General features: G+C 33.6%; 3 protein-coding genes across 13 annotated transcripts in view; 2 read left to right on the top strand and 1 right to left on the bottom strand.

Annotated features, from left to right (window-relative positions):
* LOC113393111 (protein unc-80 homolog) overlaps window positions 1-5,248 on the top strand; it is a 32,557-nt gene extending 27,309 nt beyond the window's left edge. For 6 of the 10 annotated variants that reach the window (XM_064216350.1, XM_064216352.1, XM_064216354.1 and 3 more), the window contains 7 exons: window positions 49-228; window positions 520-636; window positions 707-823; window positions 1,090-1,241; window positions 1,570-1,727; window positions 1,918-2,015; window positions 5,004-5,247. In XM_064216350.1, the coding sequence (XP_064072420.1) occupies window positions 49-228; window positions 520-636; window positions 707-823; window positions 1,090-1,241; window positions 1,570-1,727; window positions 1,918-2,015; window positions 5,004-5,122 (941 nt within the window). In that variant the 3' untranslated portion in view covers window positions 5,123-5,247. Of the gene's footprint in view, window positions 1-48; window positions 229-519; window positions 637-706; window positions 824-1,089; window positions 1,242-1,569; window positions 1,732-1,917; window positions 2,035-5,003 lie in introns of all 10 variants that reach the window. The other 4 variants (XM_064216353.1, XM_064216351.1, XM_064216358.1 and 1 more) reach the window with 4 other exon arrangements.
* Window positions 5,249-5,795: 547 nt separating this feature from the next.
* On the bottom strand, window positions 5,796-7,782 carry LOC113392989 (nucleoporin NDC1). Its single transcript, XM_026629670.2, has one exon. It carries the CDS (start codon window positions 7,544-7,546, stop codon window positions 5,849-5,851), a length of 1,698 nt encoding a protein of 565 aa, XP_026485455.2. The 5' UTR covers window positions 7,547-7,782; the 3' UTR covers window positions 5,796-5,848.
* Window positions 7,783-8,143: 361 nt separating this feature from the next.
* LOC113392997 (uncharacterized) lies at window positions 8,144-18,501 on the top strand. 2 transcript variants are annotated; one of them, XM_064216392.1, is made up of 11 exons: window positions 8,144-8,582; window positions 9,080-9,172; window positions 9,718-9,830; window positions 10,907-10,994; window positions 12,065-12,141; window positions 13,590-13,724; window positions 14,514-14,615; window positions 14,938-15,097; window positions 15,257-15,315; window positions 15,609-15,983; window positions 16,152-18,501. In XM_064216392.1, exons 1-11 carry the CDS (start codon window positions 8,482-8,484, stop codon window positions 17,414-17,416), a joined length of 2,568 nt encoding a protein of 855 aa, XP_064072462.1. In that variant the 5' UTR covers window positions 8,144-8,481; the 3' UTR covers window positions 17,417-18,501. The 2 variants fall into 2 exon arrangements, with proteins under 2 accessions (XP_064072462.1, XP_064072463.1); XM_064216393.1 differs by lacking the exon at window positions 9,080-9,172.
* The last annotated feature ends 1,671 nt before the right edge of the window (window positions 18,502-20,172 follow it).

Genomic DNA, 20,172 nt, shown 5'->3' with positions numbered 1-20,172 from the left:
AAGTGACAATCGAGAACGAAGCGTCTCACGCGCACGTGTGTCCCTCAGAGCAAATAGCGGAGAGCATCGGGCAGGGCGGCGGCAAGCGCGCGTCGGAGGCGGCCCCGCGCGGCGCGGCGGCGGACAAGCAGCAGCAGCACCGGCCCTCGCTCATCTCCATGCTGGTGGGCCGCGCGCCCGCGCCGCGCACGCCCGACCACCCCGCCGCCACGCTGTCCGCGCAGAGAGGTCCGTCACTACCCTCTTATACTCAGTGTCGACGTATGACAGTAATCGTCGGGGCCGGATTGATTGAAATGAAAATGTTCATATGAATTTGCAAAATAATTATTAGGGCCTCCACTTCTCCGTTGCTCCAGGGCCTCCACACCTCTTTGGCTCCAGAGCCTCGAGATCTTTAAATCCGACTCTGTCAAATCGTAACTAATATTTGTTTGCGAAGGTCTATCTAGTCTTGTCTACGTCTAGAGCAGGAGTTTGTTTACATCGTTACATAAACTTAAGGATTCCTCTTTACAGAATCGCTATCGAGCAGTTCGACGACAAGTCAACCGGTGTTTGATTTGCCAAATAATAATAACGGCCGATACAGTGACAACGGAAATAATAATGTTAACAACGCTAATGCACATTTGGGTACGTAATGTTTTGTATAACTTAACTTAAATTTACGGTACAATTTTAAACGTGTCTTTAAATATAACAGGAGCGATCAATAACAATTATGGTGGCGACCCAAAGACAGTAGTCAGCACCCCGCCGTATGGAAACATACAAACAAAATTGCGCTTCATGTCGTCTGTGGAATTTAAATTAACTTCTGGTAATTATTTCATTATCCTAAATACTTTATTCTATTGAGAAATTATAAAATCGATTAATCTTAATTGTATATATTATACATTAAGAATTTAGTAGTTAAAAAAGTAGCTTAAAAAAAACTATTTTTCAAAATATAAATTTGTATGAAGAATATATATATAGATTATCTCGAACAAATAATAATCATATAAATCGATCGTGTAATGAAGTTCAAGAATACGATAAAGCACCACAACTAGTGTGAATCACCGTATGAACCCGTCTCAGGTGAGACGTCGCAGACGCCGCTGTCGCCCGTGTCGGCGCCGTCGGCGGGCGAGTCGTGCGAGGAGGGCGACGAGCGCCCGCGACTGCACCGCGCGCACGGGCCCTCCAAAAAGACTTTCAAATTCCGCCGCAGTCGCTACGCAAAACCAGAGGTACTCCCACGATTGTAATATCAAATCTAGATTGGCTTGTTCGTTATATACAAATGACGCATCATAGCGAACTGTAAAAATGATCGCTAAGCGCGTACATTATAAGCAGCCAGTAGTCTGAATCGGGCAGATGATTTCATCATACTGCTGTCGAATGCATAGCATGCTGTACACTGTGAGTCTGTGAGTGATCGATGTCAGAACAGATGATTTTGTTGTTCAATATTAGTATGCCTATTTCGGTGATTCCGCGATTGTAACCTTATAAATTGAGGAGTGCGTAGCTAACTGTATATGTAAAGTAAATCGGAAGTATCGCGCGTGTCAGGCGGCGCGCGCGCGGCTGGAGTCGGACGAGTGCTCGTCGCCGGCGGCCGACGTCACGCCGCGCCGCGCGCGCCCCTCGCTGCTGCAGCCCGCCGCGCCCACCACCGACACCTCCTACGACAGCGAGATCTCGCAGACCTCCTCCACGTCCGGTTACAGGCCAGTCACACACTTCTATCTATTATACTTCGATCGCCTCCACGCTGTTTCGCAATGTAATTGTTATCGAAAAATTGACTAAATTCGATAAATTCCTGAGATATTTCTTTGACTTTGACTAATACTATTATTTTGAGATGAAAAGAGTATATCGTTATGGCGAGTTTGCTGACGCTCGTTGTCTGTGCAGAGAGAGCTACAGCCTGCAGGCGTCCATGTCGGAGTCCCCGTGCGGGTCAGTGCGCGCGGCGCACAGCGACTCGGCCACGCCGCACGCCAGCCCCGACGGTAATCCCGCACCGCGCTCGTATGTACCGCGCCCGCCTACACCCGCTCCCCGAAGCTCTAGCTCTCTTTCTCTCTGCCCATCTCCCTTTTCCTAGCACGTTTTATTTTTATTTTAAATCCATGTCTTTGTTAAGCAATATAATCTTTCAAGCATTTCGGTGTTGTTACAAAAATGTATGTGCACCTGTATGAATAAACTTTTGCCACTGAATATATGTATGGATAAAAAAGCGTGTACGAGTTAAGAATAATTAAATTAGTAGTTAACAATAGTAGCTGAGGATTCTCCTCAAGAAACGGCAACTACTCTTGTTAGAATTCTAGTAGTATCCAGTGCGGTGGTAGATTATAGTAGATATAATTAACGACACAAATTTATAAGTGATTCAAAAGTGTGTAATAGCTTTTTATTTAAATAAACACACATTTTTGCTATATATTATGAGTTCGAATATTCTTATATATTTATAAAGCTAACTTAAAATTAATGAAGATAGGTAGGTATAGTACGACACAACTTAGATATAGCATCGGCAAATTCAATAAAACCGATTACTGCCGATTTACACAACCAATAGAAATAGCTCCCTATCGCGCCATTCAACGCTAAAGATTCCCGCTTCAGTCCAACCCGAGACAGCGAAGTGAATGCACGCGAGTGAATCATTTTGTACATTGCGTGACAATTTAATGGTAAAGTAAATATTATTTAATTTTTGTTATATTTTCCAATATGACATCGTTGAAACGAGGTAAGCCATATAATAGCCAGAGTCGGGAAATAATTTATAATGTTTATCAATTTATGAGACGAGAGGCCACAGAGTCTAAAAACATAGTTTTTAGAAAAGATCACTTTCAAAACATCCAAGAGCGAACTGCGAAAACAACTGGTGTGTCGCGTAGAACAATAAGCGCTGTTTTGAAGGAGCATGACGATTGACATCTACTAGTTCAGCGGTTGATTCTGCTTCTTATAATGCCACGACTTCGACTAGTTCAAGTCGTGGTTCCTTCCATATACCTTTTAATTTACCCCAAGTCTAGAAAAAAGAAAGTACATCGAGTAAATTTAGATGATTTTGATTATAATGTCATTAGAAGGAAGATATATGAGTTTCATCTTACCGAAAAAAGGTTGCCTACAATAAAAACATTTTTAAACAAATTAAAGGAAGACATAAATATCACGGGCTGTCAACAAACTTTGAGAAGAATATTGCATGAACTAGGTTTTAAATTTCTCTTTTGGCTGAGAAAGACGAAGTACGACTTCAGCGGATTAAGTATCTTCGACAGATACAAAGGTTTAGGAGTGAAGGTCGGGACATAGTCTATACTGATGAGACTTAATACACGCCACCTGTACAAAGGAATTTAGTTGGATGGATAGGTCTAAGAAAGGTTTAAAAAAATCGATCTCAAAAGGTGATCGATTAATCATTGTGCACGCTGGCAGCTCAAGAGGCTTTGTACCTGGTGCTCTCTTAGTATACAAATCATCCCAAAGTACTGGCGATTACCATCACGAAATTAATAAAACTAATTACGAAAAATGGTTAAAACGACACCTCATTCCGAATTTACGACCTAAAACAGTAGTGGTCGTAGATAACGCTCCTTACCATAACACACGAACAGACAATTCACCAAATTCCAGCTCTCTAAAAGCAACCATGCAATCATGGCGTTTATCTAAAAATATACCCTTTTCATCAAACCTATTGAAACCGGAATTATATGAAATTATTAAACGTCACAAAGCAAATCATATTCAATACTTAATTGATCAACTATGGTCGGAACATAGTCATTCTGTTTTACGGTTACCTCCTTATTGATGATGAATTTAACAAAAGTCAAAAAACTATTAATGGAGAAATTTGAATCTATTGGCGTATCCGAATGGGAAAAAGTAGTCAATCACGCGATAAAATTTGAAAAAGAACATATGAGACACGAGGATATAACAGATCAATAAGTGGATCAATTTATCATCAACCTAAATGACTTTTCATCAGATAGTGATGAGTCATTATCTGATGAAGAGTTATTTAAAACGACGATGAACAACGTTTCATCGTTTGACGATTTTAGTGGTTTTAGTGGCAATGAGGATATCAGTTTGAATACGTGATCATTCCAATAAGAATAAACTGTATTCCACAACATCAGTTGTTATTAACTTAATAAAGATTTTTGAATACTAATTAATATATATATAATTTGACGAATATATTTGGTTATATGACATTACTAGTTATTACGTATGCGTAAAGATCATATTCACATAAGAAATAAATAAATGTTGATGTTTTGGGAAGGCGTACTTAATTCGGATGTGATCGGTTTTATGAATTTTGGCGATGCTACATCTAAGTTGTCGTACTATAAGCTTTTTAACCCTAGAACACAATTTATAATATATGAGTTACACTTTAGTTATTATTTAGAGCAAACACCCCCAATATATTTTAATCTTGTTTCATATTGTTTATTAAAATTAGATAGCAAACAAACATTTTATAATAATAATTCTTCCACTTTCATTACCCCTCTAAATGTAACTCAGATTGATTATGCAAGTATTTATGCGTGTGTGCTTATGTTGTAGTGACAAACCGATTCCTTAACAATAATTACTATGCCACTATTCCATACTAATTTTAATGAACTTGTTTGTTCCCTATTACTGTAGTAATTTCTGTCCACACACATACATATATTACCTACTTAATAAAATTGTATTATCTAAATTAGTTATTTATTTACTAATTATATTTATAAGAATTTTAATCAATTATTATTTAAGCAAAAGCCTTGCCTTTAGCATTTTACAGACCATTTTTGTAGGAAAGAGATTACAAAACTCAAATACATAAATGCTGTGTCAGAGATCAGATCATAATATAAAATAAAACTATCCAATTTTTACTTATAATCGGATGAATAAATAGACATTATTGATAGATAAAAAATATTTTTCAGCTTCTTTGAGTTGTGAATCTGCAACATCTTCAGCGGAACGGACTGCTTTGCTTGGAGCAGCCAGCCAACGATCTCTACTTTTGAGCAGCGATCTACGTGATGAAGATACACTACTTTAAATTGATATTCAATTCATAGAACATTAGACAATTTTTAATTGTATTAACTTTGGAAAACCAATTTACATAATTACCAATCAAAAAGAAGTTATAATTATATTTCTGCATTATGCAATCTCTATGTAAAGAATTTAAACTTTTAGTAAAAATCTAGAAGCAGTGTTTTACAACTGTCCAATGATATTCTACCACAAAACAGTCTTAGATTGTTTATATTATGTTTTATTTCTCATGTTATCATGTCGTCATTTATTGTTATGTATGAAATACACAAAAAAAAAAATAGAATAACATTGCAACTACCAAAGATTGGGTCTTGTAGTTGATACTATTATAATAATAATTTATTGTGTGTAATTAGATGTATTACAATTAATTTTGAAAACTGTTAATAGATATTTTTGTTGACCTTATGTGTTTTATTTTCTAAGTAATGACATATAATATTCTTCATTCAACAACTTAAGCACAAACATATTTCATGATTAATACATACATATTATATGAATAAGCCATAACTAGTTTATTAATATTTCATGAGCAATGATATTATTCTCTCTGAAGAAAATTAATGACATCATATTATGTAACAAATGAGAATGAAAATGAAAATGAGAAAAATCTCAGGATCTCAACACTACATGATACACATATGTAATAAAATTGCAATAATATAAGAAAAAAAATGTATTCACTAATATAATAATACATACATACATATCACATTTATGCCTCTTTACATGATAAAAATGATTGAATAGCAATTTGAACATCAGGGTCTAATGGTATCTCATGAATGAACTTTGAAAATGTCATTATAATTTTATATAAACTTCTTTTTACTGATGACAAAAGAGCATTTCTAATTTTAATTGCAAGAACATCATTTAAAATATGTTTTCTAGGTACAAGACCAGCTTTGGTTAATTTATCTAAATTTTGCTTAAGATAAATTAATGTTGATAAAACTATTGGTAGGTCATTTTGTACAACACCATATTTGTCTTCCTTTAATGATGCTGATACAATATAGGCTAAACCTTCACATGTCCATATAACTGGTTGTGCTTGAATAAGAATAAATTTCAGCTTAGTGTCAACAAGCTCTCCAAAAAAATAATTGATACCAGGTTTTTGAGAAAGTTTAAGCAGGAAATTTTTAAATTCTTCTTTAATAGCAGTAGCAAAAGTATCATCCACTTTATTTTTGTTGTGATCTTTCAGCTCAAGTAAATTTGGCGATTGAGCCATATTTCTTAGTGATCTTGAGTAAACAGAAGGTGGTGTTAGTGGAGCAATTGTATTAAAAGTTTTTCTATTATGTGTATTTTCAGCTTCAACTGAATGAGAATCATTATTCATTTTGTCTAACTCACTATTAAATTGATTAATCATTTGCAGACATTTCTCCAGTAAATTATTCCAGTTTCTTGGATGGCCACCGGGTTGAGAAAGAGTAAATATTTGTGAGCGTCTAGCATAATCCATAAGTGACATGTATTTTAAGTCCTGAGCACCCAAATAACCAGTAAACTGTAATCTTTGTGATAGAGCATTATTTAATGTGAACTGGGCATCACCTTCAATTGGGAATTTCATTGGTTCTGTTAATACTATGTTAAAAACTGTTTTCATGGTATATATTGAAATAAAATATAAACTCGTATAAAACCAAAGGCCAATCCAAATACCGGAACTTATTAAATTAAAAATATTATCCAGTGGAGGATCTTCCAAATATAAACTGTACACCTCAGATACCACATTTCTAGGCTTATTACCCCATACATAGTAAAATATGCAATAGTATATTACCGGTGTTACAGAATGTTGAAATCCCATTGCCACTATATTACTTATCACAAGTTTAATTTGCTGAAATTTTTCTTGATAAATATGGGGAAATGTCAGTACTGTAGCACTTAACAAATGGGCACTAGTAAAGTAGTATAATCCCATCCACATTCCTCCAAATTGCAGAAATAGACTTTGCTCAGCCAGGCATTGCCCATCGTAAGTCTCACACTTCTTCTTCAAGATATTAAAGTTGCTTTTAGCCAGTGAAGAATATAAACTCATAGTGAAATAACCATTCAAAGCATAAAGAGTGCTGAATATAATGTTTTGCACAGAAAATATATTTAAAAACATTGAGAATCTTGTAAAGTATTTTGGTACAGGAACTGAAAAATAACTCCCATATAAATATGCTTGAAAGAATGATACTAGTCCTAGAAGTATAGCATTTAATGCCATTTTCCAACTAAAAATATCATTAAATGTAGAAATTATCCATGATATCGGATGAATTAAATCGACTTGAATAAAAAACACTAATACTACAGCCAGAGAAATTTGTAAAGTTATGTTCCATACTACTGCTTTTACTAAACGCTGCGAAAATATTTCACTTTTTGTTTCCATACTGACTAATAGGTTACTTTTAGTTCAAAGATTTCTCCATATATTTTGTGAACGAAGCACAACGAATTACTTGTTCCTTTAACTAATTGTTCAACTATTAATTCTTCTTAGTCTTAACACATCATAAGCGTACAAAAAATCGTGCTTTTTAAATTTATAATATTATTTTACTAATGCATTTCGGTGCAAGAAATATGAATTTAAAAATGCTTCGGCTTGCAACCGCCGTATGTCAAAATGTCATTCTAACATATTTCTATAATTAGAAACCGGTAGAAACACCTTAATTACAAAAATATTCAATTCAATGTATATCATATTGCGAAATATTTATCAATTATAAGAAAAATATATTTATTATTGATAGTAGATAAATATTTAATAATTTAAAATTTCTAGGTCTTTGTAATTTCATACCTCGGGATAAAAAACAACATTTCTATGAAATTAATTTAATACATATTTATCTTTATAAATAAAAATTTGGTTAAAATCAAGTCTTCAATTAATTATTGTTGTCATTAATTTTTGATTGATTGATTTTATTAGCTAAATAAATAAAAGTTTATAGTCTGTGGGGTAGATTTGTCACTATTTTATTATTTATTTAGTAGCTTTTGACTTTTTGCGACATTTATGCCCCAGAAGGTGCTCGTATTTTACCATAAAATTATAAGACCAGTAATTCCACGATATTAAATGAAATCTGTGAAATGTTAAGTGAAGAGTGCTTTATAAAAATGCCAAGAAATGTTTCTAACAATACTAGACCTACGCCTGAAATCGTCGCGTAAAGAAGTGCCCTACATTTCATACTTTTTCTCAAATGGAAGAAAGTTTCGTATTTGTACTTCTTTATAAAGGATCATAATAATAAACTTGTAATGGGTAATATTATCGGGCTTTATGGTGTCGAAATCGATTGAAAAACTATTATGTATACATTAATAGAGATAGCTTTGAGCTTAGCAGTGCTAGCCACTTTTGTCACTGTCCTATCAGGATGCGTCTGTGGCTGTAAGAACTCCAACCAAAAGTAAGTATAATTCTCTAAGTTAAAATATTTTAAATTTTAACATATCTTTACTACACACAATTTCTTACATATCTATATATACAATTGTATGAGTGAATGTAAAACTTTACCTAAACAAAATTTTAATGAATTAAATTAATAATGAAGTGAAATATGAGAACAGTTATTTATGTAAATTGTTTTTAAATATATACACTTTTATAGTTCAGATATTTTTTATTATGATATAATTATATAGAATTAAATATTATAACTAATGTATAGCAGTGTTTTAATAATAGGATAATATTAAGTCGGATCAAATTGGATTATTGTACAATTTATATTAAAGAATGTTACAGAATAGAAAAAATAAAAGTGGAGCAGGTTATAAACATCAAGTAAATAAAGAACTCCAAAAAATATCTAAAAGATATGTCACAAACTATAGCTCTATGATTGATAAAACATAATTTTATTTTCCTAGTCATAATTTAAAGATATATTGTATTTAACAGAAGTGAGTTGGTTGGTACGGCCGGTGTGGTCAAAATCCGTTTGGATGAGGAGGTACCATCTCCAACACCCACCACTCCGGCCTCCATCAAGCGGTTTGTTATTAGCATGCCCTAGACAAAATAAATTTAATGGGGCTAACATAGATGTATAATGCTAATTATGCTACTAATATTTATTTTTCATAATTATTTTACTTCTTTTATCTTCTCTTGTTTATTTAACATAATTTCTTTAATGTTCTATGGTTTCTGTCACTGCTATTTATTAAAGTCTAGCCTCTCATGTTAGTAGCTACATAACAGCCAGACATTTGTTTATTTACTAACTATTTGTGGGAACATTTTGTAATGATTATAATTTTTTTTAATGATTTATATACATATATTTTTGTTGCATGTACATATGTGATTTTGTTTTATTTAATTTTTAGTGAACTGTTGATAAGCTGTTGCAATACTGTGCGCTTATTTGATGTTTTTAAAAGTATAACATGTAGTAAAAATTACTTGAAACTAAAGGTATTAAATAGTTACATTGCTATAAAGACCTGTTAATTATTTTTTCATTTAACCAAAATGATTACTTATTTTCATTTACAATTATAATATTTAATTTATGGTGTATTTTCTTTCAATAGGGCATCCACACAAAACAGCCAGCGTAGTTTGCCAGAAATCCCACATCCTGTTGGAAGACATGACAGTGGTGACACAGCATCTGAAATTTACGCAACAGTCAATTTAGATGAAGGTAATAAAAATAATAATAATAAAAAACAAACAGATTTAAGTTTGTGCCACTTTGATTTACACAAAGTCTAATTAGCCCAATATTGACTATAGTCCAAGGCTTATAAACCTTGAGCTATAGTTGAAATCATTGGGTCCTTACAAAAATTGAATATACATAGAGCAGGAATATTAGAAATTTCTTAAAAAGATGACCATTAATTTATTTAAATTAGCTTATAAACTCATCCAGTAGTAATCATTAAACAGCTTTTAATGTTATTGAATATTTTTATATTATTATTCAAAAAACGATGAGAATAAATAATTATTAAGGAGTTTCTTGTATACATTGAATGAATTAAAAAAAACTAGAGCCTGTAATATCTAATCTTTGGCTATAGCCTCCTCTACTTTGGAAAATGTTATAGGAGCTTATTCAACCATGCTGCGGTTAGTGCTTTATGATGGATACATGTAGCAGATTTTCTCCAACAAATTTCTCCTCAATGTTTACCTTTATCACCAGGGATACAAGAATTTTTATAAACACTAATTAAAATTTAGAGCTGCTTGTCTGGATTTTACCCTTAATTCAGTTAAGATTCTCGTGTTCTTACCACTTGACGATATTGGGTCTTTATATTCAATTAAAACTTAATTAAAATAAATGCAGCTTTAATTAAGACTGAAAGAAATATGTTATGTAAGCATACAATTATTGCAATATCTATTACGTATCCTCTATACAAGTCAATTTACATTTTTAATAACAACTACATTCTTAGAATAATGAAACATCTTAAAGTACAATGCATTTACTGAATTAATCACTTCAACGTGAGAATCTGACTAATACGGTTAATAGTAGATACATTTATTTTTAAACATAATTAAGACTATAAACGTAACGACAAAATAAATTGCATTTATATCTGCTACTGGATTCATCAAAGGAATCTAATCGATTATCGCGATATATTTATTTATCAATCGTAAATGGCGACTTGAAAGAGCCGCTGCTGGAAATTGATCAAATATCTTTAATTGATTAAAGAACGTCGTTATCAGTATGATGCATGTTACGCATTCTTCCAGGAAATAAAACCGCAGTGGTTGCGTCTACGAGCCGAGACCATCCCTACGAACATGCGTATGCTAAACTTCAAAACGAAAGTCACAACGTGTAAGTACCTTATAAATAAATGTTAGAAAAATAGTAAATGATTTCAAATTGTATTTTTTTATTTAAAAAATGCTTAGACGGTCTTATACAATGTCGCTTCCGTCGCAGTCTTAACCCAATCTAAACGGCACTGCTTCGCAGGGAATTGATACGGAGGGTAGTAACCTATCTACGTTTTCAAGTCTGTAGAATTTTGTTTTATGTTTTTTGAATAATGAACGATCATAAACTTTACTCGTACCTAGCATATCTCCAGTCTCATACATATAGCACATCTCAACGATAAATTTCATAATATGATTTCGATTAAAAAAAAATGTTTATATAAAAAAACTACCCTACTATATAAGTTGACGAAAAATAGGAAAACGGTGTGGGTAAACCAGTGCTGCACAATCATCGATAGTTGATCCCAAAACTATTCAGGGTATCGATAGTATAATCGATAGTATCGACTTGTATCAATATAATCGACACTATCGATAATATCGATAGCTCTCCGTAAGCAATACTATCGATAGTATTGATGCTTGTAGATTTTTTGATAGTATTGCTTTTTTAATTTAAGTAATGTAGTTTAATTTTTTAACTTGAGGGTATGTTATTTTTCTTAAATCAAAGAAAATCATATTGACAATAGCAAACAGTGTTGCTAATATAAGTTCACTCAATCAGCATTAATTGCTAAAAAAAATATATTAATTTAATAAAACTTATTTAAACATAGTGTCGTTACGAGGCCTACTAAATTAATTACCTTGAGAAAGTAACACTATCGAAAAATCACTGAATATCGATGTTACAAAATCATCGAAACTCGATCGTATCGATACGTTTTGGTTAAACGATTGGTTTTCGCCATACTATCGATAATATCGCTGATATCAATCCCTTATGGAGAGCTATTGTGAGGACACTATCGACAAACCGATAGACAATCGTTTCTCTCGTGATCGTGGATCTATAGCCTAGCAACACTAGGGTTAACCAACTTATATCATATGATTTTGAATCAATATAATATATATATTTTTTTTATAAATAATTCATTGTATTGTGTGATTTTTCAGAATCGTAGAAATAACACCTGAAAGATCGGATAATGAAATTCAAATCGATGAAAGAGAAGCGGCCCCTTCATCCGCCGGTAAATACCTTCGATTAGCTTTGGTTACTAGTAAAGCTAATCATTGAAAATAATTTACACATTAATCGATTATTCTATAATTTATTAATTTTATCTCTCAGCGGAAGTGTACTGTAACCTTGATTTAAGAATAAGCAGAAACCTTATAATTCATTAATTATTACATATAAAATACTTTTCTAAGTTTAAGTGTCACGATTTTTTTTTAACTTATTATTGTATTGAAAAGTTCGTGTATCTAAATTTGATGTTGTGATCATTATAAATTGTTTAGATCAGTAGTTCCCAAACTTATTTTTCTCGTGGACCACCTATTGGCATGTGTCTGTAACCACAGTTTGAGAGAAACACTAAAATATGAACTAAATTTAAATTTGTTTAATATTGGTGCTTTTAATTCTATCCTTAGTAACCCTACGAGTATTTCAGCAATTAAAATCTATGAATTTGTTAGTGATTCTCTCCAACTGATGACGAAAAAAAAAAGGTACCTTTGGCATCAAGTATTTATAGTTGAACAAGCATTAAGCATTGTCGGGCGGATAGCGCTTTATAAGCCTGTACACTAAATTGTACGTAATATCTAATACGCAAGTTTGGACAAGTAACAGTCGCTTGCCTTATTAAAATATTATCTGCTTAGTTAGGTACTTAAAACAATGTAGGTAAGTCCTTATAAAAACTATGCTTACATTTTTGCTCTTTCAAAAGCAGATACATTTTCGTGGACCCCCATTAACATCTTATGGACCCCCATTTTTTATTCACACTTACGTAGACCCCCAGCAAGTCTCCCGTGGACCCCTGGGGGCCCACCTGGACCACTTTGGGAATCACTGCTTTAGACTCTCTTTTTTTAAAAATTGATTAAAAAAGCCCGATTCTCTTACTCTATAAGGGTATTCTCGGTCTGACCCCTAACCGAAAATGCTCCGTTTTTGAGAGCAATCAATCTGAGCCTTCTAGCAGAATGATGAAAGGAAACCACAACAAACATATTCTTGTAATCAGGGACCAAACCTCTACCATATACAACACTTTGATCCCCCAATATCGTGCGGCGGAATGCTAAGTCCCATCCTTTTTTTTTTTGCTGCAGTAGCGTTAATACGTAAGTGCCAACAGGAGTTATGATGTCAAAACCTTTTAAAAAAAAATCTGTCTCAATCTAGACGCGATATTATAAATATTTAGCATTTACCATTTTAATATAACTACTACTAATATTCGAGCCTAAAGTATCAATATAAATATTTTTATTTACTATTCTATGAGTTGAATATGTAGGAGAGTGTCATTCAGGCCGCTGGTTGAACGACGCCCTTTATTAAAATGTCTAGGCAGTTAATTAAACGGCTATTTATATAAAGTATCGATATGATATATGATATACATATGAATGTAATAAAGGAACTCCAACAAAAATTGAAATTTTCATGTGCCATTAGCTGAAGCCGTGCTCATATCAGCGTCGGTGGCGATCAGCGGCCAGCTGCCGTCGAGCCAGGAGCTGCCCTACATCACGCCGCCCTCGCCGCGCCCCGAGCCCGTGCACTTCAGCGGAGACTCCACAGACTCCGCCAGTACGTGCCGCATCACACTTTCCGAACATTCTCCCGAGAAATCCGTTTGCGCATCCAATCTCGCTCAAATTTTACCGATGACCGGACTTTGTGCAAAGCCACCTGTTTGACAGACTAAGCCCCCAGATTTAAAAAAAATGTAGTTTTACAAGCTTATTTAGTTTACACTTGTATGCATAAATAAGTGTTTATGTTAATTTGAAAAACATCTTATCCGTTCGCGAATATATCAGTACACAATAATAAACTATTAAATATCAACGTAATGAAATTTAATATATTTTAAATTAGACCAATGTTTATTCTTCGACGTAAATAGAGAATTTAGTGAATGTAAATGTAGGTGTACAAGAGTGAATTATTTGCACTTCATTCATTCAGGGATTCCTGGGGAAATACCCGCTACAAAGATGGGGATTCCCCCAGCTTCTTGGACGCGTTCAGCGAAGTTAAAATAATATTAGTACCGCGTAAAAGTCTTCATGGCTGTAGAGTGTAGTGTTTTGATTTTGATGAAATTATGTAGGTTCTAAGCACATTTTTAAAATCTTGCTTAGGATTTGATCAGGGGAACGCGGATGCATTTGGGGCTCCCCAAGACTGGAGGCCCGGGGCGAACCGTCTCTTCCGCCCCCCTGTTAGTCCATCACTAACTCAGCTAACCAATTATTCGACAGTTAAACAGAAATACTTTGTATTGCTTTTTGCCGGTTTGAAATTTCGGATTAATATTAAAAAGATGAAATGTATAATTAGTAATTATTCATTAGTTAATGTTCATGTTTGCAGAGGGTTACACGAGCATCTCGGTGCGCGAGCCGCTGAGCAATATCCGCGCGCAAAGCGCGAAACCCGCGCAGCCTCACTACGCTACCGTCTCCGACGATTCGGGTAACTTCCCTTTTTTTACGTACAAAATTCGAATATGATTAATGCTCCATCTGTAAAATTGCCACTAAAAAGTGTTATGGAATTTCAATTAATGTATGTAGAAACTGTATTGATACTGTTTTTAGAACTCGAAAAAATACGCTTACTAAAAATAAAATAAAAATGTTAAATGAAATACACAGATGAATGAATCAAAAGTCAAAACCGCAGTTACTATACTACTAAGTTAAAAAACAAACTTCGTTAATTACATTCTTATTTTTTTTAATGTAAATGGCGTAATGTGCGTTGGTGGTATTTGAAACCTGGTTAATTTCACCAGATGAGATGTATGCAGCAATAGAGGAAGCGAGCGTCGGTGAGGGGTCGGACACATACGCGCAGATCGCGCCCGAGCCTCGCCGACGAGAACCCTCCGTCACCCCCGCCGCCGTGCCCGCCGCACCCGTCGCACTGCAGGCCGACGTCACGCACCACGCCAGGTGAGTGCGGCCCGCGTCCGCAATACTATGATATCGTATTATGAAAATTTTTGTAATGTTGTGTCTCGGTCATACTAGCCGAAGTGTTGTTAGTACGTAAGAATCTGTCAAATGTTTATTTAGTTATGTGTTTTGAAAACAATCGTTGTGTTATTTCAGAAGGAGTGCTCCACCTGAAATTGGAGCATCTACGTCTACAGCAACACATTCCCGCCAAGGTAATTATAAGTAACAAATTGTATTATTTATCTTTTCCATATGATGTTGAGAGGCAGATGTTGTTGTCAACATAACTAAGGTTTGGTGAGAAAGTACTTCCTAATTTGTTATTATATAAAAATATCTTATTAGAATTCTTTTTTTAGATGAATTATTTACCGATAACATAAACTTTTAACAACGAAAACAATTCAACTGATTGTCAGACACATTCAAACTGTATATAATATTTATATTTAAAATGTTCTTATAAATGATATGATGAATGCCCACCAAAATTTCATAATTTCAGCGTCGATGTCATCTTGCTCAAACTCGACGGGAGCACTGGGATCTCCCAAACCGGAGAAGCGACAGGCCAACTCTCCGCTGCCACCGCCCCCACACCCTTCGCACGCTCCACACCCCGCACACGCCTCGCACGGTACACATACAACGCACGCCCCACACGCCACTCACGCTGCACATTCCACACACGCCGCACACGCCGCACACGCCGCACACGCCACTCACGCTGCACACTCTACACACGTCGCGCACGCCACACTCGCTACACACAGCACACATGCAGCGCACGGAACACACACGGCGCACGCTCCACACGCGTCACATCCGCTTCGCACCGCGGATACACTTGCGCAAAGACATCAGAGGATATCTAGCACTGGTAAGAATCTGAATGCATTGATCATGCTAAAATAATTCATGCGAGAGGAGTTTAGTTTGTTGATCGGGTATTAGCAGAATTTGTATTGTATATTCTAGTACTTCTTTGCCAACATTGTCAATAATAAAATTATCAATTCTAATAAATAATAATCTTATCTTTTTGCAGGTGACCTTCATTTTAATCACGACAAACTACGCCGCAGCCTCAATGAGAAACACCAGAGGAATAACAGTTGCGTCAGTTCTTCCGACTTTTATGGGTGTAATTATCCGGTTGAAAAACATCGGTTTAGCTCCGGCGACCTCATGCGACCACTTGTAGCCCGAGAACTAAACTTTGATATTGACCAAAAAGAAAACCCCACCGACAACTTTTATAACTCTATCGACGGTCCCGGCTACAGTGATTATTCTTCGGCAGAAGCCAATAACAGTATCAATTCGGAGCAACGCGCTACAGAAAGTCCTTCTCGAAATGTAGAGGAAATGTACGCCAAAGTAATGAAAAAAGCTAAGGCGAAAGAAGAATTAGTGTGGAAATCAAAAGACCCCACAAATACCGAAACCGAAACGAAAGTACTAAAGTATCGAAGTGACGATCCCGGATATGAAACTATAGACCGGAAGCAATCTGTTAATCACGGCTATGAGACTATAGCACGCAAGGAACGGAAAGGCTCCAATCAGGATCCAGGTTACGAAACGGTCAAGGATATAAATAAAGCTGGCCCACCTAACTATCCTAATAACAATCTATCGAAATTAAATAATTTGAATGTTGACAGTGGCCCTAATAGTATTTTAAGTAGTGATGCTGGATACGAACATATTTCGAAGACAGATGCCAATGCTTCCGACTCGGATCCAAATTACGAAGTGCTAAGAAATCAACCACCGACACCGCCTTATGCAACTATTGCTCCTGACTACAAAGTCCAACCTACATATTCAACGGTAAATAAGAGGACAGGTAAATATAACAATTGGTCTGGTAACAATAACGATGACTCTACTGTAGAACCAAATTACGAATCGATGACACACGAACCTTTTTATAATACTGGAAGCGAATCTGATTCTAATTACGAATCCGTTCGACCGAAAGATTCCAGCTTTGAAAGTCAGGATCCTAATTACGAATCGTTAAGATGCAAAGATCCTAAATATGAATCTGTGCGATCAAAAGACCCTAAATACGACTCAGTTAGATCTAAAAAAGATCCAAACTATGAAAGTGTAAAATATTTCGAATTATCCAAAAGAGAACCGCCATACGAGAAGGTCAACAACGAGACCGCTGAAAGCTCTGGTATTGACAGATCTGATTCGTCAGCGGGTTACGAGAAGATTAACGTTCAAAAAACGAAGGACTCAAAAAACAGTATTAATAATGGAGCCGATTGCACTGTAAGTGATTATTTCCAAGTTTAACTTTTGATATAAAGTATTTTTTTTACTTGTAATGGACCTACGATGGCGTCATAAATGTAGTTAGTGTTTGACGACATACCTAGGAATAACTTTGAGATTTTGTGCTTTTTATTTATTTATATTTTTACAAATATACTGTGTATAGTACCTCAAAGATAGATGTAACCTAATATCTTCCTTAGGTATCTGTGATATATATTGTGAGTATGACAAATTTTCTTACTCAGTTAAGTTTTAAGTTCGACATCAATGTTGTTTATGTTTTATTAAAATGCAGGCTTTTAAAACATTTGTAATCTCCATTTATTAGTGTTCATGTTTTTAAAAAACAGGTGTATTACATGTGATTATATATACATACATGTACAAATTGTAGAGTGTACATATATTTGCGGACGTAGTTTGTAACAGTTAGAATTATGTTTTTTAAATGTATCTCTATCTTAACCAAGTGCATCGTAACAAGAGTATACAAAGGAACATTTTGTATACCTTCTGTAACTAAATGTGTTATATTTAGTCGATATTTGAACTTATATGTTCTTTGATCTGTTTGTTTTATGGACACAATACACATCCAATTATTATTTTAAACCAATACACATACACACAAACACACACACTGAAATAATGAGATCCATTACCTTAACCATTTTTGCATTCAAAGCAATTTTAACAAGTAGTGCCCATCCATCCTCAAACTAACAAGAGAAATATAAATACAATTTTGTTTAATTATTGTACAGGCATTTAATATTAATTTAACGAATTTAAACCAATGGGCATTTAATAGCCAAAATCCATATTTTTATCGAAATATTTAATGGTTCTATATAATAATACTAAACTGATTCTAATATATTTCTTGTGGTATATGATATATTTTGTTTTTATTAATGGTTATGTTTTGTTATCAATACACAAAGTATGTTATGATTATTATTAAGTATTTTAAGTTAATTTATCGTCCGTATCGATTAAATAAAAATATGATAGGTGACTTATAAAGTAGTACCTGATCTTTTGTTTTAAACATATAATTTATTATGAAATGTTTTAAATTTAAATAAAAATTGTTTGGTTTTCGATAAGTACTTACATCATAGTAAAACCCATCCTTGGTAGTATTATTATTATTAAATGTATAATGTTCAATATACAAGCTATTATTTGTCATTATAATACAAAATACTCTTGATTCTAACGAGTGAATTTACTTTTGGTGCTATCATCAATAACAAAAAATCACTACAAAACAAATTGCTAAATACAACATTCCACTTTTCTCAAAATTATTAAGTTATCTTAACGCAATGTATAAAATAAACACTTGTTCAAATTTAAATCTAGAGGTTTAACATATTACTTAACAAATGAATAAGAGAATATCCTTGTTTTGATAAAAAAAAAATCATTTAGCAGTTATGTTTTATTTGTATAAAATTTTAAAAAAAGTGAAGGAGTTATTTTCAGCCAAATTTGTACAAAGTTTGTTGGAAAAAATAAACCTCAAAATTACCTCAGATTTCAAGGTCACGTTTTTAATTAAATAAGTTGATAGATTTTTATTATTTTTTTCTTTATAGGTAATTCTTATTAATAACTGTAATATAATATGATGACAATTTTATTTTCTTACAATTTGTTTTTAATAGTTTTTAGATTTGATAACAGTTTGTACAAATTTCCTTAAAATCAACCACATATTTAAAGAAATCCAATAAAAGTCAATACTGAGATTAATCAGTTTGAACGCATTAATGGAAAAATCCATGCAATGATAACAAGTAAAATATACTATGTAATCTTCTAACAAAACAAATGCACTTCGAATTATTCTAAAGATGCATAACGACTTTTGAAGCTGAACATTGTATGGAGTATTATTGTTAATATTTTATGATATTGTTCTGAAACAACACAATTTATATCATTTTGTATTCAGTTTATAAATACAATAATAATAATAAACCGAATATAAAATTATATAAGGTGAAATTGAAAACTAAACTAAAATATTTCTCTTTTAAACCAGCTCTTATATATTTTTATTCGATGTAAATATAATTTTCGCTTATGTAAGTGTTCTGTATATCCAATTGAGGGATTTCATTTATAAATGTATCTGGCAACCATTCCATGATCACAGTCGATGGGTAAATTATATATTCAACGAAATAAAGTATGAACGACGTATTTTATTAAAATTTTTGCCACCAAATTCAAAACCAAGTATCGCATCCTTTTAAAATCATAATGTAACATCGATTAGATTCTCAGGCTTTAACAATTATTAAATAGTAATAAAATTGTCTACATCTAAAAGTCAACCCGAGCCATCTCAAGCTATGCTTGGGCCCTTGGGCCCACATGAATTTGGGGCCCTTTTTGGAAAGTATAGAAAGCGAATTATACTAAGCAAGCTAAACTAATAGCTAAGCTTAGCAATTATTTCGATATTTCATATTGGGCTGTAAGTTTTTTTTTTCTGCAAAAAGTGTAATGTTTAGAAGATAAGGCAAGATTCTTTATTTGCTAGAGCTATTTAATGTATTCTAAAGATATTTTATGTTGCATGCATAAAAATAAAAATAGAGGACATGCAAATGTTATAAAAATCATATGTTAAACATTGTTAAATGTAAAACACAGTTAAAACTATGAATTAATTAATAAATTGATTTAAAACTCGTAACATAATCAACAAAAACCTACTAAAATGAATTATCGATAGACTATCGATTGTCTATCGATAG

This window comes from Vanessa tameamea, chromosome 12, assembly GCF_037043105.1.
Source record: "Vanessa tameamea isolate UH-Manoa-2023 chromosome 12, ilVanTame1 primary haplotype, whole genome shotgun sequence".
NCBI lineage: Eukaryota > Metazoa > Arthropoda > Insecta > Lepidoptera > Nymphalidae > Vanessa > Vanessa tameamea.
Note: the sequence above shows the minus strand (reverse complement) of the source record. Positions and strands in the feature narration are given on the sequence as shown.